At 39.8% G+C, this 25698-nt stretch overlaps 1 protein-coding gene across 2 annotated transcripts; it reads right to left on the bottom strand.

The window, feature by feature from the left end:
• On the bottom strand, positions 1-25474 carry PTGFR (prostaglandin F receptor). Of its 2 annotated transcripts, none has more exons than XM_081868355.1 (3): positions 24978-25474; positions 17073-17913; positions 1-2902 (listed from the first exon to the last, which is right to left on the bottom strand). In XM_081868355.1, exons 2-3 carry the CDS (start codon positions 17859-17861, stop codon positions 2597-2599), a joined length of 1095 nt encoding a protein of 364 aa, XP_081724481.1. In that variant the 5' UTR covers positions 17862-17913; positions 24978-25474; the 3' UTR covers positions 1-2596. The 2 variants fall into 2 exon arrangements, with proteins under 2 accessions (XP_081724481.1, XP_081724482.1); XM_081868356.1 differs by lacking the exon at positions 24978-25474 and adding an exon at positions 24783-24938.
• Between the last annotated feature and the right edge of the window lie 224 nt (positions 25475-25698).

Raw genomic sequence — 25698 nt, 5'->3', positions numbered from 1 at the left:
CTACTCTCTCTTTTTTTTTTGTCCTAGGACAAAGCTTCAAAAGAAGCAAACTTTATTTACAAGCACATAGTGAACAACTTTAAATCTGTAAACCGTACAAGCTACCCAGACTGTTTCTAATACTTATGACTTTCACAGCACAGACTTTTCTCAGCACTTGAGAACCACTCCAAAAGAATCATTGCTCTAGTCACATGGCAATAAGTTTAAATGAGGCACTGCATCTTACATTCATTCATTCTGTATCAATACATAGAAGAAAACAAATATACATACATTTTTAAAAAAACCATTAGCCACAAAGAAAAATATCTACATAACATTTATTCACATGACAAAATAATGCTTTTAATGCTTTTTTTTTTTTTTTTTTTGCTCGTCAAGCATTTCCACAATTGTATGGTTGAACATCAGTCTGCTGTCATTGAAGCAAACTTCTTGCCCAGAAGGATGAAAAACTGAAGGAAGTTATTAAATGCCGACATTGTGACCTGTACAATAAAATGTGCAATTTTACATTTGACTCACCGAGCTATTTTAGTGGCACCACAGAGAGTGATAGCATTGATTTGGTATTAAGGCCCTATTGTAATCTATCAAAAAATAAAGCCTAGTGTGTCCCAGGGCCTGTGATAGAAGTGCTAATGACCCCTTCATATGACAATTCAATGGGTGTTTTTTTACAAAATGCTATTTTCTCCACCTTCTATTAACCCTGTCACTCCATCTTTACTACGCCTGTACAACCTGTAGGAGTCACCAAGGCAGGTGTCTAACCAGAGCAAATACAGCCCACCAGCATTCAGAGATAAAAGGTGATTAAAGCTCCTGGTCACATCCAAAAGCTGCCTGTTTGGATACAAAAACAGGAAGTCACCTGACAAGGACACAATAAATGGTGGGTGGGCTCCATTTGATATTACAAGTCTTAAATTGTTTGGCCCTAAGCTCTGCAAAACTCTCTTTCGTTTGTCTAGTGTAGTCTATAAGCCTTTTGCAGGATGCTATTTCTGTACAGCACTGTGCAAGGTTCAAGAGCAGGAGGAGTAATAGCGATAGCAGCAGTAGCATCAAGTGGTACTATTTCAGGCATATTTTCTTTTTCTTTTTCTTTTACAAAAAAGAGAGAGAGAAACTATGACAGGCCTGGCTTGTGACCTCTGTAAGAATACCCACAAATGTTTCTGAGTATTCTACTCACAAATTACTTTCGCTTGCAGACAAATGGTGGGGAAGATTTAACATCTCTGCTTTACCCATCACTACTCTTTTTCCATTAAAAAACCAACCAACCTGTGAAAGCATATACAAGGCAGGAAAAATCTTAGGCACTTAGTTGCCTGAGATCCTAGGAATGTTATGGGGCTTGAAATATTTATGCAGTACTGCGTGGGCCTGGTATCTTAAACAATATGATACTAGATCTCAGAAATTTAAGGCTGATTATTAAGCAGACAGGTTATTACATTCTTAATAAAAGCTTTCCCAAGTCTCTGTAAAATACTTGGCTTATGGAATGGAAACCACACTCCCTTCATCCTAACTAGTTTCTCTTCCAACCTCTTGCTGAAACATTGGCTAATCAAAGGATTTGCCAAGCTCAGTATGCTCTGCACCACTATTTTCTTTTAAATTCAATCTACATAATTCTGTGCTACAATTATTATTATTATTTTAGCTCAACCCAAGTGTGTTGCAATTCTCATATTTGTATCAACCACTTTTTGTTTTTTTAAGAAACAACAACCCACACCTGAATATTGCTACATACTTGATTCTGACCTCAGTTTGAATGATCAAAATTAACATTTGGCACATATGTCACAAGTGGTGTTTTTTTTAATATGTAAATGCATTTTTGAAGTTTCACCATACTTAACAAGTGGTTTTCATAATCACATGGTTATAATTGAAAAGTAAATGTGCTGTAATATCTGGTGAATTATTAGCCTTTAACGTAGCATGGTAGATTTCCTGGATTGTAACAGTTAAATAAGTGTATTGACTCTTATAGGTTTGTTTCTAGCTTCTTTTATCTGTGGACTTCTTTTTTTAAGTTGTGAGAAGTTCAGCTTGCAAGGTCTTGAGTCCCTTCCCCAAGAAACTGACCTTCTACAATGCATGCTTTTCAGATATGAGTGCTACATTTTCAAGAAAATGTGGAACAGTTATACTTGCAAGGCAAGGTGCATCTTCAAAGTTACGCTTAACAAACAAATTCATTGCCACTTTCAACAGTAAGGTATTTGTTTGCTTCTTTTCTTTTTCCTAAGAACATTGAACAATATTCTTTCATTCAAAAGTATTTCCAAAGCTGCCAGCATCTTATATGCTTAACGTTCTGTTTTTAACAGAACATATATGCCTTTCTGTTATGTTATAGAGTCACAAGTCTTCAGCCCCAGGTTTGATGGGCCAGTCACATAAATAGCAGTCTTTGGAAGGTAACCAGCAGCTCCATATTGTTACATTTCCAGAAATGGGCCAGCATTCCTGTTTTGAAGAGGTGAAAAAAACCCAGCCCATTCCACTGTACCAATTTTTGAGCAGCTTAACTACTATTACCCATTCATTTCATCGTTCTACATGCTTCATTTTATTGCACTGCTGAACTGAGTAGCTGCTGATTCGTTTTCTTGGAACTGCTTGGTGAATCAGAAACTGCAGCAACTTTCAAAGAATTTTTAATGGAGCTAAGTTCCCATGTATGCAAGTTAATAAAATGCACACCACAAAATCTCCTGGCAATCTTGTAGAGTTTTTTAAGAACAGCTTTTCTCAGGAGAATGTATACCCATGGATCTAAAATTTGATTCCACGTTGCCATTCGGAGAGCGAATAGGATTGTTTCACAGGATTCCTGGGAATGATTTTCATTTATTCCAATATTGGCCATGGTCACCTGCAAAAGGAAATAAATTCTATTAGATATCAGAACACATCATCTAATATAGCCATATTAATCATCTTTCATTCTAAAGACTTTGTTATAATTTGCTTTCAGAATAATGAAAACTGCTGAATATTTGAAAACTAATGAGTTAGGTGGAATACAAACAGGTCGAAACAAAATAAATAAACTCACTAGATCTTCCTGGAAGTTAGTGGAGGAATGGAAAAGCATGATGTTAAAGGAGTGAATAATCACAGACCAATGAATTTTGAGGCAAACAGAAATAGGCCAGAGAATTAGGCAGAATGGGAGAAGGTTGGCTGGGTACTGGCATCAGAGAAATGACCAAGCTGTGTGCTAGCATAAACAGCTTTCCCAGTTTCCCCAAACCTGCTTTCCTCCAAACCTGGATCTACTAGGTACCTTCTTTGACCCACCTAAAATTCGCTAACTCCTTTGATTTCTGCATGCTACCTTTCTTAGTGGAGCATTTCCCATTTTATTTACTCAAAATTCCATGCTACAAACCTCATTTTACCAATTAGTACTTAATCTTGCAAAACCTAATTACTCTTACTAAGAGTTAAAATTTGTATACAATTCAAAAATGATATCATTTGAAATGATATCCTGAACAGATATTGCCAGCGTAATATAGGAATGGCTAGGCATTCCATTCTATGTATAACCATCTGTGTACATGAGAATCTGTAACATCCTAATATGGCTCCAGATGAAGATTTGTAATTTGAGATGTCACATAAAGAAGCAGAAGCTGATTTATTTATTGCATAAAGATTTATAACCTTCCCGTGAACCACTCAACTCCTTGTTTATTCAACTAATCTTAAAATTCATCTGTTTCCATCAAAGTGAGGAATCTTATGTGTTCAACCATTTAGAATTAATTGGAATTCAATATATCATGTTTAATGATTCTCTTGGACATGGGTTCAGGTATGTTCTGGTTATCTTAAAAAGCAACATGTTTTTGCCCTGAAATCCAAGAATTTTAAATTACAATTACATCAGTAATAATAGTCTCTTTTAATTGAATCACGTTTCCATTCCATCAGTGCTGAAGAAAATAGATTTGTACTAATTCGCATCCTATGATTATTAGAAAAGGCATATTAATATATGCCGTAAATGGCCTCAGCCCAGTATACCTGAAAGAGCGTCTCCACCCCCATCGTTGAGGTCCAGCACTGAGACGCTGAGGTCCAGCACTGGGGGTCTTCTGGCAGTTCGCTCATTGCAAGAAGCAAAGCTACAGGGAACCAGGCAGAGGGCCTTCTCAGTAGTGGTGCCCGCCCTGTGGAATGCCCTCCCATCAGATGTCAAAGAGATAAACAACTACCTAACATTTAGAAGACATCTGAAGGCAGCCCTGTTCAGGGAAGTTTTTAATGTGTGACATTTTAATGTATTTTTAATCTTTGTTGGAAGCCGCCTAGAGTGGCTGGGGAAACCCAGCCAGATGGGCGGGGTACAAATAATAAATTATTATTATTATTATTATTAGTTCTTCTCAAATGATGAGCTCCATTGCCATGGTTTTATCTGGCAACAATTGTGGGTAGTGCCAAGTTGCCACATTAAATTCCCCTCAGTGACACCTACATTGGGTGTTCTGTGTTTGTCACTGAGCACAGACGTCCCAAGACACCTATCAATTCCAGGGGACCTTGCCATGGTGCCAGGTGTTGATGCCACATCTTTCAAAAAAATAAATTAGTTGCTGAGGACCAATGCATTTAAGTGGGAACAGAAAATGGGTTGACTACATTCAATAAATTCATAGCATTAGAAAGTAATTCCCAAAGTAAATTACAAAAGCGATGATTTTTTTTCCTAGCCATTGACAAATGCAAAACTCTCTTAAATCAACTCTTCTCATGTGGTGAAGCCATTTAATATTCTCTCCTACCAATGTAAGAATGTTCAAGAAGGTGCTTAGAGAGAAAGGAAAACAAGGCTATGTTTGCAAAGTCCCCCATCAGCAATATATTTTCCCATAACCAATGCCTGCAGTGGCACAAAAAGATAATGAGTCAGAACACATTTATAGTTCATGGCTGAGTAACTCAAATCCTTGGAACACAATGAAGTGATGTAGAGATCTATCCAGATGGATTTCAAAAGAATAAGGAGATGGGGTTCAAATTAAAATCCATATAACTATTTGAAAATTGAAAGCCTGCTTTGGATAACCTTTCTGGGCACTTAAATTAGCCCAATCCATCTAGTATCCCATTAATCATGATTAGCTTATTCCATTAGTTTTAAAAGCAGCTCATCATGACTAACTTCAGCTACAGTCCATGCAGAACAGTTAGATTAGCCACACACCAGCTTTGATCACATCAGATCAAAATCAGTTTGAAAAAAGACAAACAGATAAACACAGGCTATTGGCTTTGAAATCCCATTACTTCTACTAAATGCAACGAAATAGCAGGGCCTTTAGAGTCAGAGTTATAATTTCATTAGGGAATAACTGCTTAAATCACTGAAGCATTGCATCTGAGAAAAATATTTATGTTTAGTCTTATGCACTAAAGACTGGTTGAGACCAAGGGAAAATAGCTGGCAAATCTGTGTGCAAGTTTCATCAAGATGCTAGCGCAGTGAATCAGTTTGACGTGATGGCTCTGAGCTGACTGCCAGATTTGTGAAAGTGCAAAGTTGAGATTTCCAAAAAGACTGCAGGGCAAACTACAATTCATTCCTTAGAGTATGCACACGTCTATGGCCACATCCTGTTTAGTCATGAAAGTTCAGAAGTCAGTATGTGTTGCCCCATACTTGAGAGTAGCTTTGAATAGGCATCACATCCAAACCATTATTTTTCTCTGTGCAATGAATCCATATGCATGTTCTTATGGATCAGCTCATGTTTTCTGCCACAGCCATACAGATAGTATGTTATTACCTAAGTCCACTCCTGCCAGCTGTGAAACTCTTGTGTCTGGGAGCATTTTTGTGGATGGAGAGGCTATCATCTTGGGGGGGGGGTCATTGGCTTTATAAGCTTTGACCAGGCCCCTAAATTGCCTCTTTGGGACATTTGTCTTACCCAACCCATCCTCTTTTCTAATATAGGATAACCAGTGCTTTATTTTGAACCAGAACCTCTCAGGTGGGCGCCATTGCCATTCTAAGAGAACAAAGGAGGTGTTCGTGGTGAGTTCCAGCACCTCTTTTTCTAGAAAAATAGCACTGAAGATAGCCAGTCACTTTTTAGCTGAGTAGGAGTGTTTTGCATCCCTCCACAGGTAAGCAGGTCTTTTCACCTAGTCTGTATTGAGTTCAGAGGGGGTTGGTGTTTAGGTTGATTAACAATAATAATAAATTTATATCGCACCTATCTGTTTTATATATGGCTTACAGCATATATAAAAGCATATTAAAACATCAAACATTAAAAAAACCAGAATGTTCTACACAGATTAAAAATAACCCAATAAATTAATAGAGGAGGAGGAGAAGTTTACAGTTATACCCAAATTAAAATAACCGCCAACCCCAACTAAACATTTAACCAACCCCAACCCAACGAAAACAAAACAGAGGAACCAAAATTAAAACCATTTAAAACATGTTAAAATATTTTAGCCAGTTGCCCCAACCCAATAGGTTGATTTCATTAAGTTGGTTTCATGGTTAAGTTGGTCGCATGGTTGGCAGGCAGATGCAGGAAAGGCTGTGGTGAGGTGTGGCATGTGACCACCCTTATGCACCTTTGAAAGTGAAGGGCATTTTCAGACACAAGGTGCTCTGGGTTTTAAGGCCCTTAGCCTGGATATGGAAAGTTATTGAGACTAATCTGGCACACCTGCCCAGAGTTGTGGGATCCAGGAGGGGGTGGGACAGGAAGGCCTCCCTACTCACCATAAGGCTTTGGGTCTATGCTATATCATACCTCTTGGAAGGGCACAGCTTGGCTCACCAATTAAGTTAGGTTCCTAATCTTCTCTTTGTTTATTTATTAAATCTGTATACTGCCCTTCATTTGAAGATCACAACATAAAAATACAAAATGAGAACATAAATACGTAACAAAAGACAAAAAACAAACCAATAGCTCCCACACCCTTTCAAAAACACATTTAAAATGACTTTGAATGTTAATCAGACAAGACCTGGTTATACAGAAACATTTTCACCTGGCACCTGAAGATATATAATGAAGACACCAACCAAACCTCCCTGGGAAGAGCATACCGCAGATGGGGAGCCACTACAGAAAAGGCCCAATCTCATGTTGTCACCCGCCGGACCTCTCATTTCTGCTGCAGATGTAGTTTAAATAAAATGTAGCCCTACCTATTCTTTGTACAGTCGGATCTCAAATGCCTTGATCGAAACCTGTAAGTGAGTGTTCTGGTTTTCGAACAATTTACGGAAGCCAAACATCCAATGTGATTTCCTCAGCTTCTGATTGGCTGCAGGACGCTCCTGCAACCAATCAGAAGCTGCACCTTGGTTTTCGAACAGTTCCGGGAGTCGAGCAGACTCCCGGAATGCATTCTGTTCGAGAACCAAGGCATGGCTGTATTTATATCACGCCTTTTTCTCCAAGGAGCTCAAGGTGAAATACAGTACATGGTTCTCCCAAATCCCATTTAATTCCCACAACAACTCTGTAGGGATAAAACTCTCAGATAGGTCTGAGGGGCAGTGAGCTTCATGGCTGAGTGCATAGTTGAACCCTAGTCTCCCAAGTTCTAATTGGACACTAACTCCTACACCATACAGTGGTACCTTGTGTTATGTACCATCCCCTTTACAAATGCTTCGGGTCATGCGCTCCACTAACCCAGAAGTAGATGCCCCTTGTTGCGAACTTTGCCCTGGGATGAGAGCGGAAGTCACACTCCAGCTGCGTAGCAGCAACAGGAGGCACCATTAGTGAATGGTTATGGGCGGTTTCCGGTTATGAACGGACCTCCGGAACAGATTAAGTACATAACACAAGGTACCACTGCATTTCAACTCATCCCTTTCATCTTACTTCTTTACTCCTGGGTCCAGTAGCTTATTACAGTGTAGCTTATTGGCACAAGAATAGACACAAATTGTACAGAAAAACACTAAGTAGCCTTAGTGTTTTTCTACACTGTTTGATACTAAGTAGTATCATCCAAAATATGAGCAACCTTGTGCCTGCATCGACACAGCCCCTTCCCTCTTCTCTTCAGAGAGCACTATAACAAAGCCTGGAAGCCTTCAATTAACCAGGAAAATAAATTACAAGAAAGCACAACTGGAACAGTAAAGCAAAATCTGACTACCCTAGTCTTCATAATTTAAAGTCATTTTGGTGAAATGTATTCCAAGTACAATTTATCTTCACTTTCCAATGAGACTAGGAGTTATTAATAACAACAAATGGGACCATTTCTCTTTTTCTAAAAAGTTGGGAAGAAACAAGGCGTGAAAAAGTAATAAGAGAACATGAGCGATAGTAATCTTTGAAAACCACAAGTAGAAAGTGTCAGACCCTGCAGAGTTTTGACATAAAAGATTCCCTCTTTTGGTCAGAAATAAAGTTCATTTCCTAATAGATAGCACATAATTAGGATTTTGTTAGAAATATTAATCTAAACCACATAGTAGAAATGATAGTAGTAATTACTTTTGGGGTTTTCTCATCTCAAATTAATAGGTTTTTCCCTTTTTAAAAATAGGTCCTCTCACAAAAGAGCAATGTTGAATAGTTGAATAAGATCTTTCCTCAAATGCATTCTTTTCCATTCCACCACCATATTATTCTGTCTCTCTCTCTTTCTCTCTCTGCAATCCCAACTAAATAACTGCTGATGCACAAGAGCTCTTGGGACACTTCAAAATAACAAAGTAAGAAAAGACTTGTAATGAGAAGGTTTCTTCTTCTTCTGATTATATTTTCTACACAGAATTCAAAAGAAATAGAAATCTCCATTACTTGTGACTTTGGGGCATTTTCATTCTCTTAACTTTGTTACTGGAATATCTCCCATGAAAAAACACCAAAACACTAAAGTATTAGTCAACGAGCTCTCCAGTCTTCCTACAAATGGAGGTATTAGTTCCCCCCAAAAATGAGTCAGATGGAACCATATCTGTTGATCAGTGGGAAAGAGAAATAAAATAGGAACAGGGCTGTTTAGATAACAAAACAGTACTATAATAAACATTATGGAATTCTGCATGTGACATTTCAAAATAACACAAGAAAATAAATCAGCTCACATATGAAATCTGGAAGAGAACCTTTCAGAATTACATGACAAGATATGAAGTCCAGTTCCAAGCACTAAGCCACCAAACACATGCACAAATCCCAATTAATGGACCTCTTTGAGTGGGTATGTCACTACATTTCCTTCAATTGATGGCCAGCAGTGATTGCAGGATGGTTTACATAGACAAATACTACAATCCCATAACTGGAAATGAATCAACATAAAATATACCTAACACACATTTACTGGGGAGACCTTCTGATTTCAACAAAACATCCAAATAAGACTTGCTTAGGACCTCTACTTTAAATGAATCCTTCAGCTGAAACCATTTGAAAATCATAATGAATTTCTAACACCCTTGTAGTTAAGGAGAAAGTATTGAAAACATCACTGCTGTGCTCATTCTAAGCAGCTGAAGACCACTGCTAGGTACATTTTCAATTCTGCTATGCACCCCTAATAAGCTGGCCAGCGGCAGAAGACCCCAAAAGTAAGCATATTCACTTTCAGCTTTAAATCTTGATTCCCCTTTCAAAAAAAAGTTTTATAAGCATTGGCGTTATTGTCACATTAGCATGCCAACATTAACAGAAAAGCAAAAACAAATATAGAACCCAGATCTTTCTGACTTGTCTGATATTGTAATGCGCAAGCTTCACCAGGTTCTATTTCTTATCATTGGAGATTACATTATTTATTATAGAAGTTAGTTTGATTCAATAACCTTCATTGTACGAAACCACCAACCAATGTGTGCTAAAGGCAAGATTGCAATCCTGCTTGGCCTTACTGCACCCATTCTCCCAGGGTAGGAAAAAGGCTATGTTCATGAGTTCAACCCATGTGTGTCATGTTGTCAAGAAAAGGTACCTATATAAGGAAGGTGAGAGAAAATAAGTAGAACAAACCAGGTTCCAAGGGGGTAAAAAAAAAACGTATCATTTAATACAAGTCCCTTTTGTGTATCAACAGACTCAGAGTTGTCAAAGAGGTTCCTGTTCCTTTTAAGTGGTTTGGTTAATGGTACAATTCCTTTTTATAGATAGCTCTTAAGTGACCCTATTTCTATCTAAGCTTGGTAAACTCTGTGAAGCCTGAAGAACTGCTGCCTGTCAATGTTAACAGCACTGAGCTAGTACTAGCATCCTGTGTTCCTATGTGAAGCCTCTAAGGGTTTGTCTACACCTGGGTTTACTGTGTGTTTGTGTTTCCCTTTTAAGTAGTGTCGTCCACGTGGCGCGCGCACACACACACACACCGCTCAAACAACTCCTATCAAGCTGTAAATTCAACTTCCCCAAACTTCCCCAAAATTCAACTTCTGAAAAATATGGCTCCAAACCAATCCACTTAAGACAGCAGGTGCATGGACTGCTTTTTAATGAGAGTGGACCAAGCACTACTAATTTCACTACTCCCCTTTCCATACACACTACATCCCACCAACTGTGCTGATGCTTATTTCCAATGAGCTCCACATACCGTACATGTTAAAAAAGTTCAATACAGGAAAACTGAATAATGGTTATTTCTGCAGATCTCCCTGCACCTAGACTCAGTAAATGTATCAGCTACTTTGCTCATGAACCCATCAAGAGAAGTCAGCAAATCCCACCCTAGGTGGAGCAACTTGCAAAGCAACTGCGTACTTAGAAGTAGGAAAGAACCTAAACGAACCTTGTTACTCAAGCAATTTGCATATCACCAAAATATTCCTGAATGCAGTCATACCCATAGAGAAAACTAACAATAGTGCATGGTTGGAATTGTAAAAAGACTTAGAGGACATTCTTTCCTCTTGGGCTCCTTTGTTCTTGCTTCCTAAACACTGAATTATTTGCCTCTCACCAATTCTATTTTCCTGACAGAAGATTATTTGAAGTTACGGTGTGTTATCATCCAGCACAAAAGTTCCTATTTCTGATATGGTCTAGTCTCCTTCGGTTCAGCAATGCTGAATTCTCAATAACTTTTGACAGTGTTTTTATTTTCATTGTCTACACACACCTCATTACTCTCCAACTAAAGTAACACAGCAATGTGAAATGGTGTGGTGCCTTTTGAGTTGTTTGAAATAAAGCAAATGTGACTCACAATTCAAGATAATAACTTCCAAAAGAAAAATACAAATAGGATCACAATCCTCTGTAGATTTATGCAGGTGGGTGTGAGTCTGCATTCACAAGTATTCCCACTCACTTCTGTGAAAATAATTATGGGCATAAATCTAGATTATCATTTTCATGTGCTCAAAATAAGCCTGTCATAGCCATCCATGGAGGATAAAGACTATGAATTTCAAACTGCTTAAAATGAGAATTTGTCCTTAATAGGTTTAATCCCCTTTGAAATCAATAGGATGAAGCCAGTTGCAGTGATTTGTAGTTTGTAGCCATAAGTAAGTAAAGACGACAGCTGCCACCCTAGCCCAAATGTTAAGCATTCTAGCATCAAATAGAAAGCTGCTTGAGTACATGCATTACTAAAGTCCATCACCATCACAATAAATTGAATTGAAATTAAGAACCAGTTCACACAATAAACCTTGCAGACTGAAGAGTCATCATCACTCCATGCACAGTAAACATAATTTATTAATTGTGAATACATGAGGACAGGCCTTGAAAAATAACCAGCCCAATTTCATAGAAAGGCAGATCTGCCAGTTCTTCTAATTTAAAATATATACAGAAAGGACTATTTGCAAAACGTGATATACGAACAGCTTCCAAAAGAAAAACTGCAGCTGCTTAAGCTGTACACAATTCCACAAAATTCTAGCACCATAGGTCACTGAAATTTGGTTCATTGCTCTCTTGGTTCTCTTTGACCCTGGAGAATCAAATGGTTAGGGTGATTTCATACTTGGGTTGGAAGAATCCCATCCTGCCGTGACCCTAAGCAGTTGTGGCCCTGAGCAGCTTTTGCAGCTGCTCAGGAAATGAAGGGGACTGGCAAGCAGCTTTAGTATACAGATCAACACTGCAGCAATGCTGGGGAAGGGGCAGGATTGATGTGAGGGCTATTTAACCCCTGCCCTCCAGTTCAGCAGACTGCTCACCCTGCCACACAACAGGCAGTGCTTGCTTTTGCTGGTCACCTTTTGTGGAACCAAGAAGGATTTTCTTTGTTCATCAGCTCATTGGCTGAGCTGGTGGGCTTCTCTTCATCTACTCTGTACTGATGTGGTGGGTGTACTTAGTGGAGAGCGGGGGGAGTCATTAAATAAGTTAATTGGCCACACTGGCAGGTAGATACAGGAAATTATGATCTAGTTAAGGTTTGGTGAGCACTCTTAGGCACCATTACAGAGGAAGGCTGTGGTCTCAAGAACCACATTCAAAGCTGTGGGACCTGGAGCACATTTGTGTAAACCTGTAATCCATGCTTGGAGTTGAGGGACCTCACCTGAAAGGGGGGAGGCAATAGAGGAAGAACTACCCTTGGCCTAGGCAAGATTTTGTTATTAGTTAGACCCCACATCTTGGTTTCTCTGCCTACATCTATTTTAAGTTTAATATATGAACAAACATAGCCCAGCTCATTTAAACTTTTTGAGTCTTGCCTCTTTGGTTGTGACACACAGGGAACTAAAATATTATGGTAATTTCTTTTGGGAAAGGAAGAATGCAGTTGCCAGTTGCCTTCACTTTTGGGGTGAGTAGAAGGAAAAGATAAACAATACTGAACTGTATACAACAGGTTTCATAGCTTTCATCTCATTTACGTGGAAGTCCAGTTAAATTTAATAGAAGCTTTTAAAGCTGTGTGCCAGTTATGTACGGCAGACAGAGTATTGGATACATCCATTCTGTAGATGTTCCAGAATCCCTCTTGGGCCCATTGTATTTCAATTTAACAGTGTCATAAATTTTAATCTCCAGCTTGTCTTTTTAAAGCAAGGTGTTTTTCCAGATGCCTCAATCTATAGCATCCCACTTACAGTCTGTCTAAAACAATTTGGCATTGTAAATATAATGTAATTAGTAATTCTTACCCTAAATATTTGTACTCAGGTTTCTGCAGGAAGATAGCAATGTGCCCCTGTAACACTGATAAAATATTGTAATTTCTGGCATTGGCTGTGTTTGGATATATCACTAAATTTCAGTCTCACACATTTCCCCCTTCCCACCTCCCCCTCTGGTGCAGCTACAATGAAGAGATTAGGAAGCCTCTATTTCTTCTTAAAATAGATTTAGCATGTTGTCTGAACTCTAAACTGTGGTTAATCCCAGCTGGCTCATTCCAGTTAAGTCTTACAACGTGCCAGGGACAACAAACCAATAGGTACAAACAAACTTTGGGTGTTGTTTAACCCTGCCTCAAATGTAATGAAAATGTCTGGACCGAAAACTTTAGCCCAGCACTGAAGTTTGCTTTTTACATTCCCAGTTTCATGATTCCAGTTCACTGATAGCTTGGAAAGTGAAAATATGTCATGAGGAAATTAGTTTGACCCCATCCCATTAACACCTCTGGTTAATGTTAATCCACCTTCCAGAAGAAATCTAAAATTTAAAGAGATTGGCTGGTACAAACCCTTGTAACAACCAGTGTCACTGGCAGCTGATACTAAAAATTGTATACTTCTTTCTTTCCAGCGGATGCATCCAGGCATTCAACCTATGCACTGAAGGTAAATCAAAATAAACATGAAGTCAAGCAAATTAACATTGTTGTCAAAATGAAAGTGCTTTTTGGAAAATGTACAGGCATTTGTCAGCACTTTCTAAATTGGGGTGGCCAGCTTCTGGCTTTCCAAATGTTGCTGGACCAAAATCTCACAATCAGTTGTGGCCAATTCGAGAAGGAGTCAACAACATCTGGAGTGTCAGAGGTTGGCCACCCCAGTTCTTAATAATCCCCACAGAGTCATGAAAACCAAGCACATTGCCATGCTAAGGCAAGAGGCAACAGCAAAATGATAATTCATGGTAATTCATAGAGCACCTGGGGGTGGGAATTGGGGACTTGTATTCTAAGACAATTTTAACAAAGTAATGTATTTTAACAAAGTAAGGTAAAAAGTAACCAGATACTTGGAAACGCCATCTCAATTTCTTTAAGCCTTTACCTACAGACTACATCCTGCTTACTTATGCTTTTATAACAATCTCACCCCATCTCATATTAAGTTATGAAGTTTTAGAAATATATTTCTGATTGTGTACTAAAATGCCAACAGGGTTCATAATAGTAGCAAACAGCATGATCTTACACAAGCCCTGAAGTAAATATTGACTTCAATCCTATACCCAGGAAAGTGGGTATAGGATTGCAGCCAATATACACTAAGAGCCATGCAGTGCACTCCTATACAAACCATCTCAGAAAATTCGTCATTGTTAACATTTACTAAAGATTGGAAACCTCTCATAGACTTTTTGTGTGAAAAATAAAATGAAATAATGACATTTGGGTTTGAAGGCTGAAGATAATGTTGGATTATAGAAGGTTGTCATGCTGGATGTTATACTGGAGTGGATGAGTTGGATAATGCTTATATATAACTGACAAAGAATCGGAAGTTCTTTAGTTTCTTAACTTTTTTTTCTTTTAATGCTTCTCTCTCTCTCTCTCTTTTTTCCTTCTTTTTCTCTTCCTTTCCTCCTCTTGATCTATGTTCTTATTTTATCAAGAGTAATGTTTTAGTTTGGACAAAAAAATGTATTTCAGAATAATCTTTGTATCTCTCTTTATAAAATCGAATAAAACTTTTTTTAAAAAAAGAAACAAGTCCCATTAAATTAAGCTAGCTGCTTTATTTCTGTATAACCTGTGTGATATATTATAGCTATTCTCATTTTGCGTATAAAAGGAGGCACAGAAGCCTTACTCAAAGCCAATGTGTAAGAAGTTGCTTGAACAGACTCCATCCTATTATGCTAAATTGCACTTTAATTTAAAAAAAAAGTCTCATATAATGGTTAAACTCTGATCCTTAAGAGTATCTACTGTCTCTTTTTAGAATCAGTTCAGAAAAATTGGAATCAGCTCAAGAAAAAAAGAGACAAAGAAGAGGTGACTAGTGCATATTAACTCAGACCATAGCATTCCAGGAGATATACGCATAGCTAAATGAAAAACAGGCTTCTATTACATCACATTCATTGTTTTGTTCCCAGCCTTAGCTTCTCTTGTTGAATATACACTGTAATTAATGAAATGTTTCTGCTTTGAACTATAATAAGAGGGGGCCTTTTTCATATCAGTTTAATTTTTGCATCCGTGTCAATCCTGCTTATATCATTCCCAAGTCAGGTACACAACATGAATATTTGTAAGTTAGATTTGACTTTGGTTGTCTTGCTCTTGCTGACACTCTAGCACTGTAAAGCACAGCTAAATGTGATATGAATTAGTAAAAACTTTATTTCTGCAACAACCAGGAAGCACTAAAGTATTGGAATTATTTTGCAAATTTCACACATATAAAAAAAGAGTATAATGCAACCTATATCTGTCTATCACTCACACGTATACAAAGAAAAAGTACATGAAGGCACTCTATAAATACCAGTAAATCAGTCCCATTATGCATTCACATACCATTCTGCCTTAGTCATAGTGATATGGATTACCAAACTATTCACACAACTTTAACTTACTGCATTGCTGCAATATCAGTCTTTATGTTTTCGTGCATTCCGCAGCTACTTTTGTTTCTTGGATCCCTTTAAATACAGTATTTTCATCTGAAAAAAATATTGCTGATCTGATGCTAGTCTACCCAATGATGAGGTCCTATAACCAAGTTGTTGAATTTAATGTGCACTGACTGTTTCTGTTGTACCTATGTATTTTACCAGTTTTCCTTCTGCCAAAAACCTCAGCGGTAATAAAGCAGGCATGCAATCCACAGACTTGTGCAGCTGTTTGACATTTAGTCTTTAACACCCTTTTGAGACATTGCCTGCTTTGAGAGAACACACTGCAGTGGGATGAGACTGTGGCAGCAGAACCCACACCCGACCTATATTCATTTGAAGTTCGTAGTACAGCCTCTTGGAATACAACTGAAAAAGCAAGGTGAAGGGAAGCCTAACACAAGTACAGCTGCATGATGATGGCTTCTCCCACTATTCAAATGAGCATGAGTAGGTTTGGCCAGAGACAATGTGTGCAATCCCATTCCATTCCCCTGAACCCCATTATACATGTTTACTCACCATAGACACCGTAAGTTAGGGTTGCCATATGTCTGGAATTTCGCAGACATACCCGGAATACTGCAGTCGGAAGAAGTGTCCAGGCATAAACCAGCAAAAATGTATGGGGAAATCTGGAAATCTGTACATATGGCAATCCATGTCGGCAATGTCGTTTTTGATACTTTTCCTTTAAAATAGCTCAAAATCATCAATTTCTTGCGATTTTGCCAAAATAGATCAACAACTTTTGTATCCTGATTTTCACTTTTTGAAATATGGCAACCCTACCATAAGTGGAAAAGGACATTATCAAAGATCCTAAGGCAGGCATAGGCAAACTCCGGCCCTCCAGATGTTTTTGAGACTACAATTCCCATCATCCCTGACCACTGGTCCTGTTAGCTAGGGATGATGGGAATTGTAGTTCCAAAACATCTGGAGGGCCAGAGTTTGCTTATGCCTGTCCTAAGGCATTGCACAAACTGATCTCAAAGACATATATAGCAAATGCAATCTAGTCAAAGAAGAACTTTTACACCACATACAATGGGATCTAAAAATCGTTAATTTGGGCTAGATCGGGTTCATAGTGAAACCTGTATGGTATTTACAAATACAAAGACCTGCGTTCCACTAGGACTATGCTACTGAAAACAATAATGTGAGTTCTAATATCAGGAGCATCCATTTCTGTTGTCCATTATGCATTTTCATAAAACGTGTGGCTAAAAATGAGAAACACCATACATTAAACATGCATTTAAAAAACTGGCAAAATAATTAACCTCTTACCAGGAATGGACTCCAGCAAATGCAAGAGACACACATTATAGCCAAGAGCTGAATGATCATTTCAAAATGGTGAGATCTGCCTTGTCTATGTTGACTTTTAAATTTGACTCTTAGAAGTGTAATCCCTGTGACAGCATTGCACAAAAATGAAATACCAAGGGCCAGTAAACCCAAGCATGAAAAAAGTAAGAGGTAAAATCTGTCTTCCCAGTCTTCAATGTGCTCAGTTTTATAGAAACACCAGGTCCTTGACGCCTGGATTTGATAAGGTCTTAGCTGAAGTATAGGCAGTAAAGCTATGAAAATGGCAAAGAGACATACCATAGTCAACATAATCTTTACATGTTTAGAAGTCATTTTTGTTGAATGAAATATCGGCTTGGTGACTCCAATGCAGCGTTCAACAGCCATCACACTGCCCAGAAAAAGGGGACATAGTCCAAAGAACACCATACAGATGCCAAAAACGCTGCAGAGAACATTTGACTGGTTAAATCGAATCCAGTCTTTGTCAGAGGCATATACAAATACTGCAATGGTTCCATTGATGAGGTGGCCCAACAGGTCTGTGATAACCAAGCCACTAGCAAAAAGCAAAAAAGATGCTTTTGATTTCTGTCTGAACCTTTGGTACGCCTTCATGAGAATTGCTATTGCAAGGCTGTTGGATAAAATCCCCACTGTCATGAAGATGACGGAAAAAAACACAGAGATCTTCTTTTCCGTGGGACAGGTAGTATTGGAGAATACACCAGTTCCAAGCAACGCTGATGGTTTTGAACTGTTCATTGTTAGAAAGGCAAGCTCAGCATTCAAAACATATCAGGAAAACACCAGGCATCTGTAAGACATTAAATTTTTAAAAAAACTAATTAAAATGTAAGAAATGGCAATATATTGCTCAACTCAGCTGACATACACTGCAGAAACTCCAACATTTATGTAATAGTCATTGCATCTGCACAACTCTTTTGAGGTGTGATGTGGCACAGTATTTCAGAGCAGCTAACTAACTAATTATGGCTACAAGCCCATGCATACTTACCTTGAAGTAAATCCCACTGTTCAGACAGTCGGGGGGTGGGGGATGCACAAAAAGGAAAGTCAAATTGTATTCACTAGCCCTGTCCTCTACATATTCACTTGGTCATTTGCAGTGGAGGCTGTGCATAATTTGGAATTACATGGGTCACACATATGGAGTATTATATACATTTAGGTGTTCATGCATAGATAGGCCCTAGTGCCCACGAAACAGTGGAAAAAAGACAGGACTGAGCAAGGGTGGAGGCAGCAACTGAGACACATGTAAACAAAGCATGTGTCACATTTGAAATCTTGAAACCAAAGTTGAGAAATACTTAAGTAGGAACAGAATTTACTACTAAAGGGCATTTCTTTTTCCCCAAAAAGTATACAGCAATATATCTGAAAGCTCTCATCTTTCAACTAAATAATTTAGCCCATATAAGTAAGCCTCCATGAGCTATTCTTCTGCAGTGGGATTTCCACACCTTGAAAATGAGTACCTAGTTTCTGTATCTTCCATTCTGTTTTTGCCAATCATTCTTTCTACTGCTGATATTCAAGCTGTGGTTGATGTTGCTTGTGTGGCCAAAAGGGCCCTATCCACATACACAATAAAGAAGTACTCAAAGTTTGCTAATCATCATTGTTGTCATCTTCATCCTCTCTAAGGTAAAAATCTATAGGTGGAACGTCCTAAAACCAATTCACTGATGACCAAGTGTGGACAGTGACCATGAAATACTTACTTTTGGAAGAGAAAACAAAAAACCAGAGGCAGGTGGAATAGAGTGGAGTGGCTAGAATCCTGGACAGCAGCATTTTGTTGCAGGTCACACTTGCATGTTAGCTAATGTAAATTTCATTTTCCCCAATATTCACATTTCACTAATGCAGAGAGTCTGATTATACAAGTAAACCTTTAGCTTGCTTTAAAAAGAAAAAACTATCCTGAACCTAATCTGTGACATTTTTTAAAAAACAACTCACAAAACACTATTTAAATGAGCAATCATGTAATAGAAGTCAAAATCGAGAACATATGGAGAAGATAGATACATAACTGTATCTTAGTTTTCCATATGTTTAACTGTCTCGTTGTGAATACATCTGTCTGATGGTTTTGTCTCACACGACTGGTCACACATCAGTCAGGCACAAATGAGAAGTTTCGTGGCTGGAATTTGTTTCCAGTCTTGGGAATCCTTCCAAATTTGGAAAGTGACAGGGAGGCCAATAGGAGTCTTTGCTGTATGACTCTGAATGCAAAGGAAGATATGTGAGGTTTTTAACTGTGAGCTTAGCTGGACTAGCAGTAGTTTTTGAGGGAAGCGGGTAAGTGGGCAAAACACTGCTGCCTTTGGGATTGTGATGCAAGATCAGTAGCTGAATGATTTTATTTACTTTTACTATGACCTGTTCACCTTTGTAAATAAAATAAGTAATACAAAGATAACCTAAGTCTACAGTGTTCTCTTTCATCCAGGCAAAACTAAACTCTGTAGCATTATCCTTGGACTTACTACTAGTCAGGGAACTGGTTAGCAATATTATCATACTTAGACTTTGGGTTTAATCCCCAACCCACAAGACACTACTTGTTAGAGGAAGCAGGGAAGTCATGTTCTAGTTCTTCCTCCTCTTTGCATCCCCTGCAATTCCCAAAAATCTGTTCCGGAAGTTTGGGGGCAGGGTGGGAAGTGATGAGCAGAGCTGCAGGTGGAAAGTTGCCAAAATTGACATAAACCTCTCTTTCATCCACCGGGAGCTTGAGCATCCTTTCCAATGAACAGAAGAAGCCCTTGCACTCAAAGGGCAAGTCTGGATCCATCCCTGCGTAACCATGTTTGCAAGCTTATGTTAAGTAAATCATAAGGGTTTGAAAATGTAAATTGAAAACAATCTAAAATACTGTAAAGGTGGGATACAATTCTCCTATATAATTAGAAGAATTTCACCACACTTTTCATCTTGCAAAAAATTACCATGATCCTCAAAACTATACTTGAATTATTCATAGTGATGGTTGAACCCAGCTTGTATTATGACTAAATGGGTTCAACAGTTAATGTGTGTTCAACAAGACTGTGTCTTCATGGAAATTAGCTGGATGAGACTTTTTAAGAAAAATAAATCTATTATTAGTTGGCAGAAATCAGTATTTGGGAAACTTTGGGCTGCTCATGCTGCTCAAACACCTACATATACTGAGAACATAGAGAAAGGGGAAATAGAATAAAAAACAATTTTCATATAAATAATGGTGTGCTGATATATTGGAGTGACCAAATCAATGCATTCTACTGCATTTGTAGTACACATCTTGAATAGCCAAGGGTTCCTTGAAGAGTCAGCATATGTGAGCATGTTCTGCTTTGATTGATTGGCTCCCAAGAAACTGATGTATTTCTTGTTTATATTTATATGTATGATCTCTCGGGGTATAAAACCAGGACTTAATCTTACCTTAAACAATACATTGAAATACTATCATACATCGGCTGAGGCATAAGTGGATTGTTTAATATATGCAGTAAAATCGCAGGTCTAAATAATTCAGCTAATCTAGGAGCTGAAACTAGACCATAATGGCGACCCTATTGGCTGAGTAAATGTTTTGAAATACTGAACACATTTTTTTATTGAATCTTTCAGAATAATTCACATTGTTCAAAACTCCTAAAAATTAATTAACCTGCTTACCCATGGCAAAATCATATACGACATATCAATTGAGTAGAGGTATTCTATTCATCCGGTTTCCTGTGAATGCAACTGAACAAAATGTGCCATGCTGTCTCTCCCACCACACAGATCAATCAATGAGTCTTGTGGCTCCTTAAAGACTAACATATTTATTATGGCATAAGTTGTTGTGGACCTAAGCCCACTTCATCAGATGCACGAGGTGGGCTTAAGTCCATGAAAGCTTATGCTACAATAAGTTTGTTAGTCTTTTGCAGCAAAACATTCAACGAGCCTTGGGGCACCTTAAACGTTAACACAACCTCGGGAGACACTTAACATGGTTTATGCAGTGCTTAGTGTGCATCCTACACATGAGGGTGTGAACAAATGAGAGAATATACATGATTTGCATTTATGCATGTGCATTACCTTTCCAGTAGACTACATAACATACATACAGTTGTATTTACACAGTCCCTTCATAGGATGCAAGAGGTATCATACTATATTGTTACACATCACCCCAATCTCCACGAGTGGTGTGAGATTCCAGGGGTTGCAGGCACACTTTATCCAGGGTTTGTGTTTCCTTTTGGACTATGGGGCACAGTGGAGACTGTGGTGTCTTTATGATACATGGTTTATTTACACATATATACAACCTGAGTTTAGAAGGAGGGAGTGCACAGCATTCACATTCCAGGAGGGTCTCTTGCTTCCCCCATAGGCACAGCAGGCTTGGGTCCAAGAACAGGGAAATCAGCCATGCGCTCGCTCTCGCTCTCTCTCTCTCTCTTGATTAAAGCCTGTCCTTGTCAGTCCACATGGTGCTCTTTGCCCTCCTTCCTCTTCCTTGTTGCAGCTATCAGACTGAAAGGGTTTCTCCCCAGCCTACATCAAGCAAACTGAAATCCTAAAACCTTTCCTTTCTCTGCCCGCTAACACAAAGTTGAAGAAAGGTTTCCACCCCTCTTTGGCAGAGAGTAACTGCTTTGTTAATCACCCATTATCTTCCTTCTGTTTTACATGATGGCTCTACTGCCAAGTTATCTCCTGATCAGGAAAAAAACTCATTTAGCCTGTCTTTTAGCACTGCTATATCAAACATCTGTGACCTTCTCTTGTTAAATTCTAACTAAATCTAGGGAGCATGGGTGCCTTGCACCCACAAACTCTGGCACCCAATACCTATAACATTATACACTGCCTTGGGAGATGAAGGGGATTAGAACACTATCACAGCAACCATTCCCACAGGAAAATAATTTGCTTAAAAAAGAAGCCATCCACCACAACACCGTGCTCCTCATTCATCAATAAAACTTCTGGGGAACTGAAGTAAAAGCACAGTAGACCAAATTTATCTCCTAGAGCCTATTTAGGGGTCTGAGTAGGTACTGCAAAATATACATTTTCAAAAGCATATATAAATGCAGGAGAAACACGATGCTTTACAGTTGTAGGAAAACGGAGAGAATGATGCCAAATTTATTTACTTATTTATTTATAAAACTTGCTTCTCAAATTCCCCTTGAGGTAACTGTACTATATGGAATATTCTTGATTTATTGATTTTTTTAAAAAAATGAAATCAGCGGTAAGATATACACGCACATATATCAATTTTACCAGGAGAATCTCATTGATGAGTTGACTGACCATTTGCATGATCATTCCTTCCTCATTTCTCAGCCTACATATTCAATGCACTCCCTGATAATTCCTTGCAAAATACAGCAATATTATTCAACTTTCTGAATTTTAAGCTATAAATTGCTGGTGAAGAGCTGATACTATCTGTATTTAAATAATAAGATCAATCAGCTGAGTAGATTCTGACTAATTAGCTCCCCTTCTGGGCCATAATGATTACAATATACATGATTCCGCTTTGATTAGGGTCAGTTTAAGAGTAGGACTTCCAGGAGATAATCACTATAATATGCAAGCCTCAACATGCTTTGATTAGGAGTGCAACGTCAATGGAAATTATATAATTCAGGTGCAAGTTTGCCAATTCAGTAGTGGGAGAGTTCTGATACAAACACACTTAGTACTAAGCATTTATTTCTCTCCAGGAACATATCAGGCACTGTCCTGAACGCAGTGGTGCGCTTCCTAGCACAGAGAACTTACAGCCCACAGTTGACTGATAAGGAGAGAGAAAATGTTTTGTTTCTAGCATTTCAACTTATGGGGGAGCATAAGTTGAAGTATGCAAGCATGCAACCTTAAACAATTAAAGGCAAGTAAAGCAGCAACATGAAAATAGTCATTATGCAGGGATTCCTTCTCTATAAAACATATCACTTGTGAAGTCTGTGGATGAGTTACATAGGTTACCTTTCTTATAATGTAGGTTGTTTCTCATTTGATGTGGCTATATAGGAGCTTCAAAAGCTTCTATTGTCATTTTCAAAGACACCCTTTGTTTTGTGTCATTTGCCATACACATACACAATCAGGTTGCAAGACACCCGTTATTTTAAGGAGCTCCAAGGTTTGCCATTCAACAGACATTCTTATTTCTGGACACAGCACCACTGAATTGCACATAACCAGTGTTTTAAAGGAAAAAAGAAATGTGCCAGTACTCACCATGAAGTTGTTACATTGAGTGCCACACTTTTAACATTTGCGGGGGGGTGCGTACCCTTGAATGTCCCCAGAAAAAAAATAACTGCACATAACACATGCTAGCAATATTCTTAGCAATATTCTAAGCTGCTATACCACCAACCAGACAGGTTACCTAGAAGGTATGCACCAATCCCAGCCAAACTGATGTGGCCAGAAAAGAGCAATCATGTGAAAGTTTTCTCATAAGTAAATCCCAATGTAACCAATGGAGCTTACTCCCAGGTAAGGGGGCTCAGGATTGCAGCCTCAAGAAAGAAATCTGATGCGGATGGATGGATGACATGCTCCAGTACCAACTCAATTTACAGGACTCAGAATATTTCAAAAACTAATACATACCACAAGATAATAGGTATAACTGAAGGCTAAAGCGATGGGCAGTTACTGATGAGGGAGTGAAGGATCAATAGGAATCATTTAGTACGGAGAGGTGAAAGGGAGGATAAGAAGAAAGGGGAAAGAAGGAAAGGGGGGCATAATTCTGAGGAGATGGGAGTAAGGAATTCGGAATCCACTAGCTGAATCGTATTGCGGCAATCCTGTGGTTGTGTCCTGCTAAGAAAGGTGTAACTATACAGAAGTTATGGAGAACTTGGGGAAAAGGCTAAGTAATGGAGAAGTGAGATGAACAGTGGGGAAGGAATAGGGTTGATGAGAAAGCGATTAACCATGGAAAGGTCATGCTGTTGAGAAACGTAGGACGTTATCGAAGAACAGATGGCAATAAGTTATGGGGAAAGGAAGCTGGAGGGGGCAGAGAGAAATTAACTGGGTTTGCAGGTGGGGACAAGAAACTGGAGAAGTGGCAAACACTAATGTGCAGAGACAGTGTTCCGCATCTCTCACAAAGCAGCCTTTACCGAGCCGGACCATTGATCCATCTAGTGTTGCCTGCACTGACTGGCAAGCTCCCCATGCATGCAAAGCAGATCACAGAATGGCAGAGCTGAAAAGGACCCCGAGGGTCATCCAGCCCAGCCCTCTGCAATGCAGGGATCTTGCCCGCAGCTATCCCAGGATGGGATCGCTCTGCCACTGAGCTAACTCTCAGCACTACTGGAGCTTAGTCTCAGATAAGAGGCTGCAATCCGGTGGCCTCCTCCATTCATCCTTACATTCACACACGCGCTCGTGCAAAGTTGAGCGTCGTAGAACCATCGCGTTGGAAGGGACCCCGAGGATCATCCAGCCCAACCCCCTGCAATGCAGGAACACGCAGCTGCCCCACACCGGGATGGAACTGGCCACCTCGGCATTCTCAGCGCCCGCCTCTAACCGAGGGAGCTATCCGGGCTGCAGTCAAGCCAGGCTGGGTCCCGCTACCTGGGAGCAAGAGGAGCCAAGCCGTGTGCTCACCTGCAGCCCTCAAAGACCGGGGCGGGAAGCCTCCCCTTAACACACTGACTCGGGAACAAGCCCCCAAGGAACACGGGAGACTTCCGAGTAACACGGGGAGAACTCTTTCCCGACGGTGGGCTTCTTCCCGCCCGGACCACTCGGCTGCTGCCGCCCTTGAAACCGAAGTTTGCCAGGCGCGGGAAGGCTGTTTACCTCAGCTCCTTCCTCCGCTCCCGTCTGCCGTGTCTCGCCTGGTCCGTTCATGGCAGCCGCCGCCCCCAGGCTGCTTCGCCAGCTGCTTCCCGCTCATCCCGCGAAGCGGGCGGACTGAGGCGGCAGCTCGGGCTGCCTTGACCCCTAGGCTCGCCCACATTCCCGCCCCCTTCGGCGGGCGCGAGCGTCACGCTTGTTGTCGGCTCGCTCCCGCGCGCCCTAAGACGAGCCCTCCAACTCTCCTGTGAGGCGGGGGAAGAGTTCTCTCCGCTGTCTCTTTTCCAGTCAGGCAGACGCTGCCCGAGGCCAAGCAACATACACCTGGCGGGAAGGAGCGGGCCAGGGAGACGAGAGAGACAGTTTTTCCACCACACAAGTGACAATAAACAGACCCACTCCCCGCGCTTTCCGAAGATTTAACGAGATGAGCTTCGATCTCCGCGGAACGGCGCAGATGTGCTTCCCTTGGAAGCGCTTTAACCCCAAATATCCTCAGAGCTGAGGAGCGGATTGTTCCCTCGGTCTGGCACTCGCTCTGAGGTTTCCATATAAAAATGCTTAGCCCCTGACATCTTCACGAGGCTAAGCTACGTCAAGCCACGAGGGATGAAACAGACTTCACTTGGGAGAGATCTGGTGTCACCTTCATGGTGGGGGAGTCCAAGAGAAGAGGAGACACTAAGGCTGAAAACCTCAAACACTTAGGGTGGGCAAGGCGAGG

The sequence above is a fragment of the Podarcis erhardii genome (assembly GCF_964252035.2).
Source record: "Podarcis erhardii genome assembly, chromosome: 6".
NCBI classification, from domain to species: domain Eukaryota; kingdom Metazoa; phylum Chordata; class Lepidosauria; order Squamata; family Lacertidae; genus Podarcis; species Podarcis erhardii.
The sequence above is the reverse complement of the archived record's forward strand: the minus strand, read 5'-3'. Positions and strand labels throughout refer to the sequence as shown.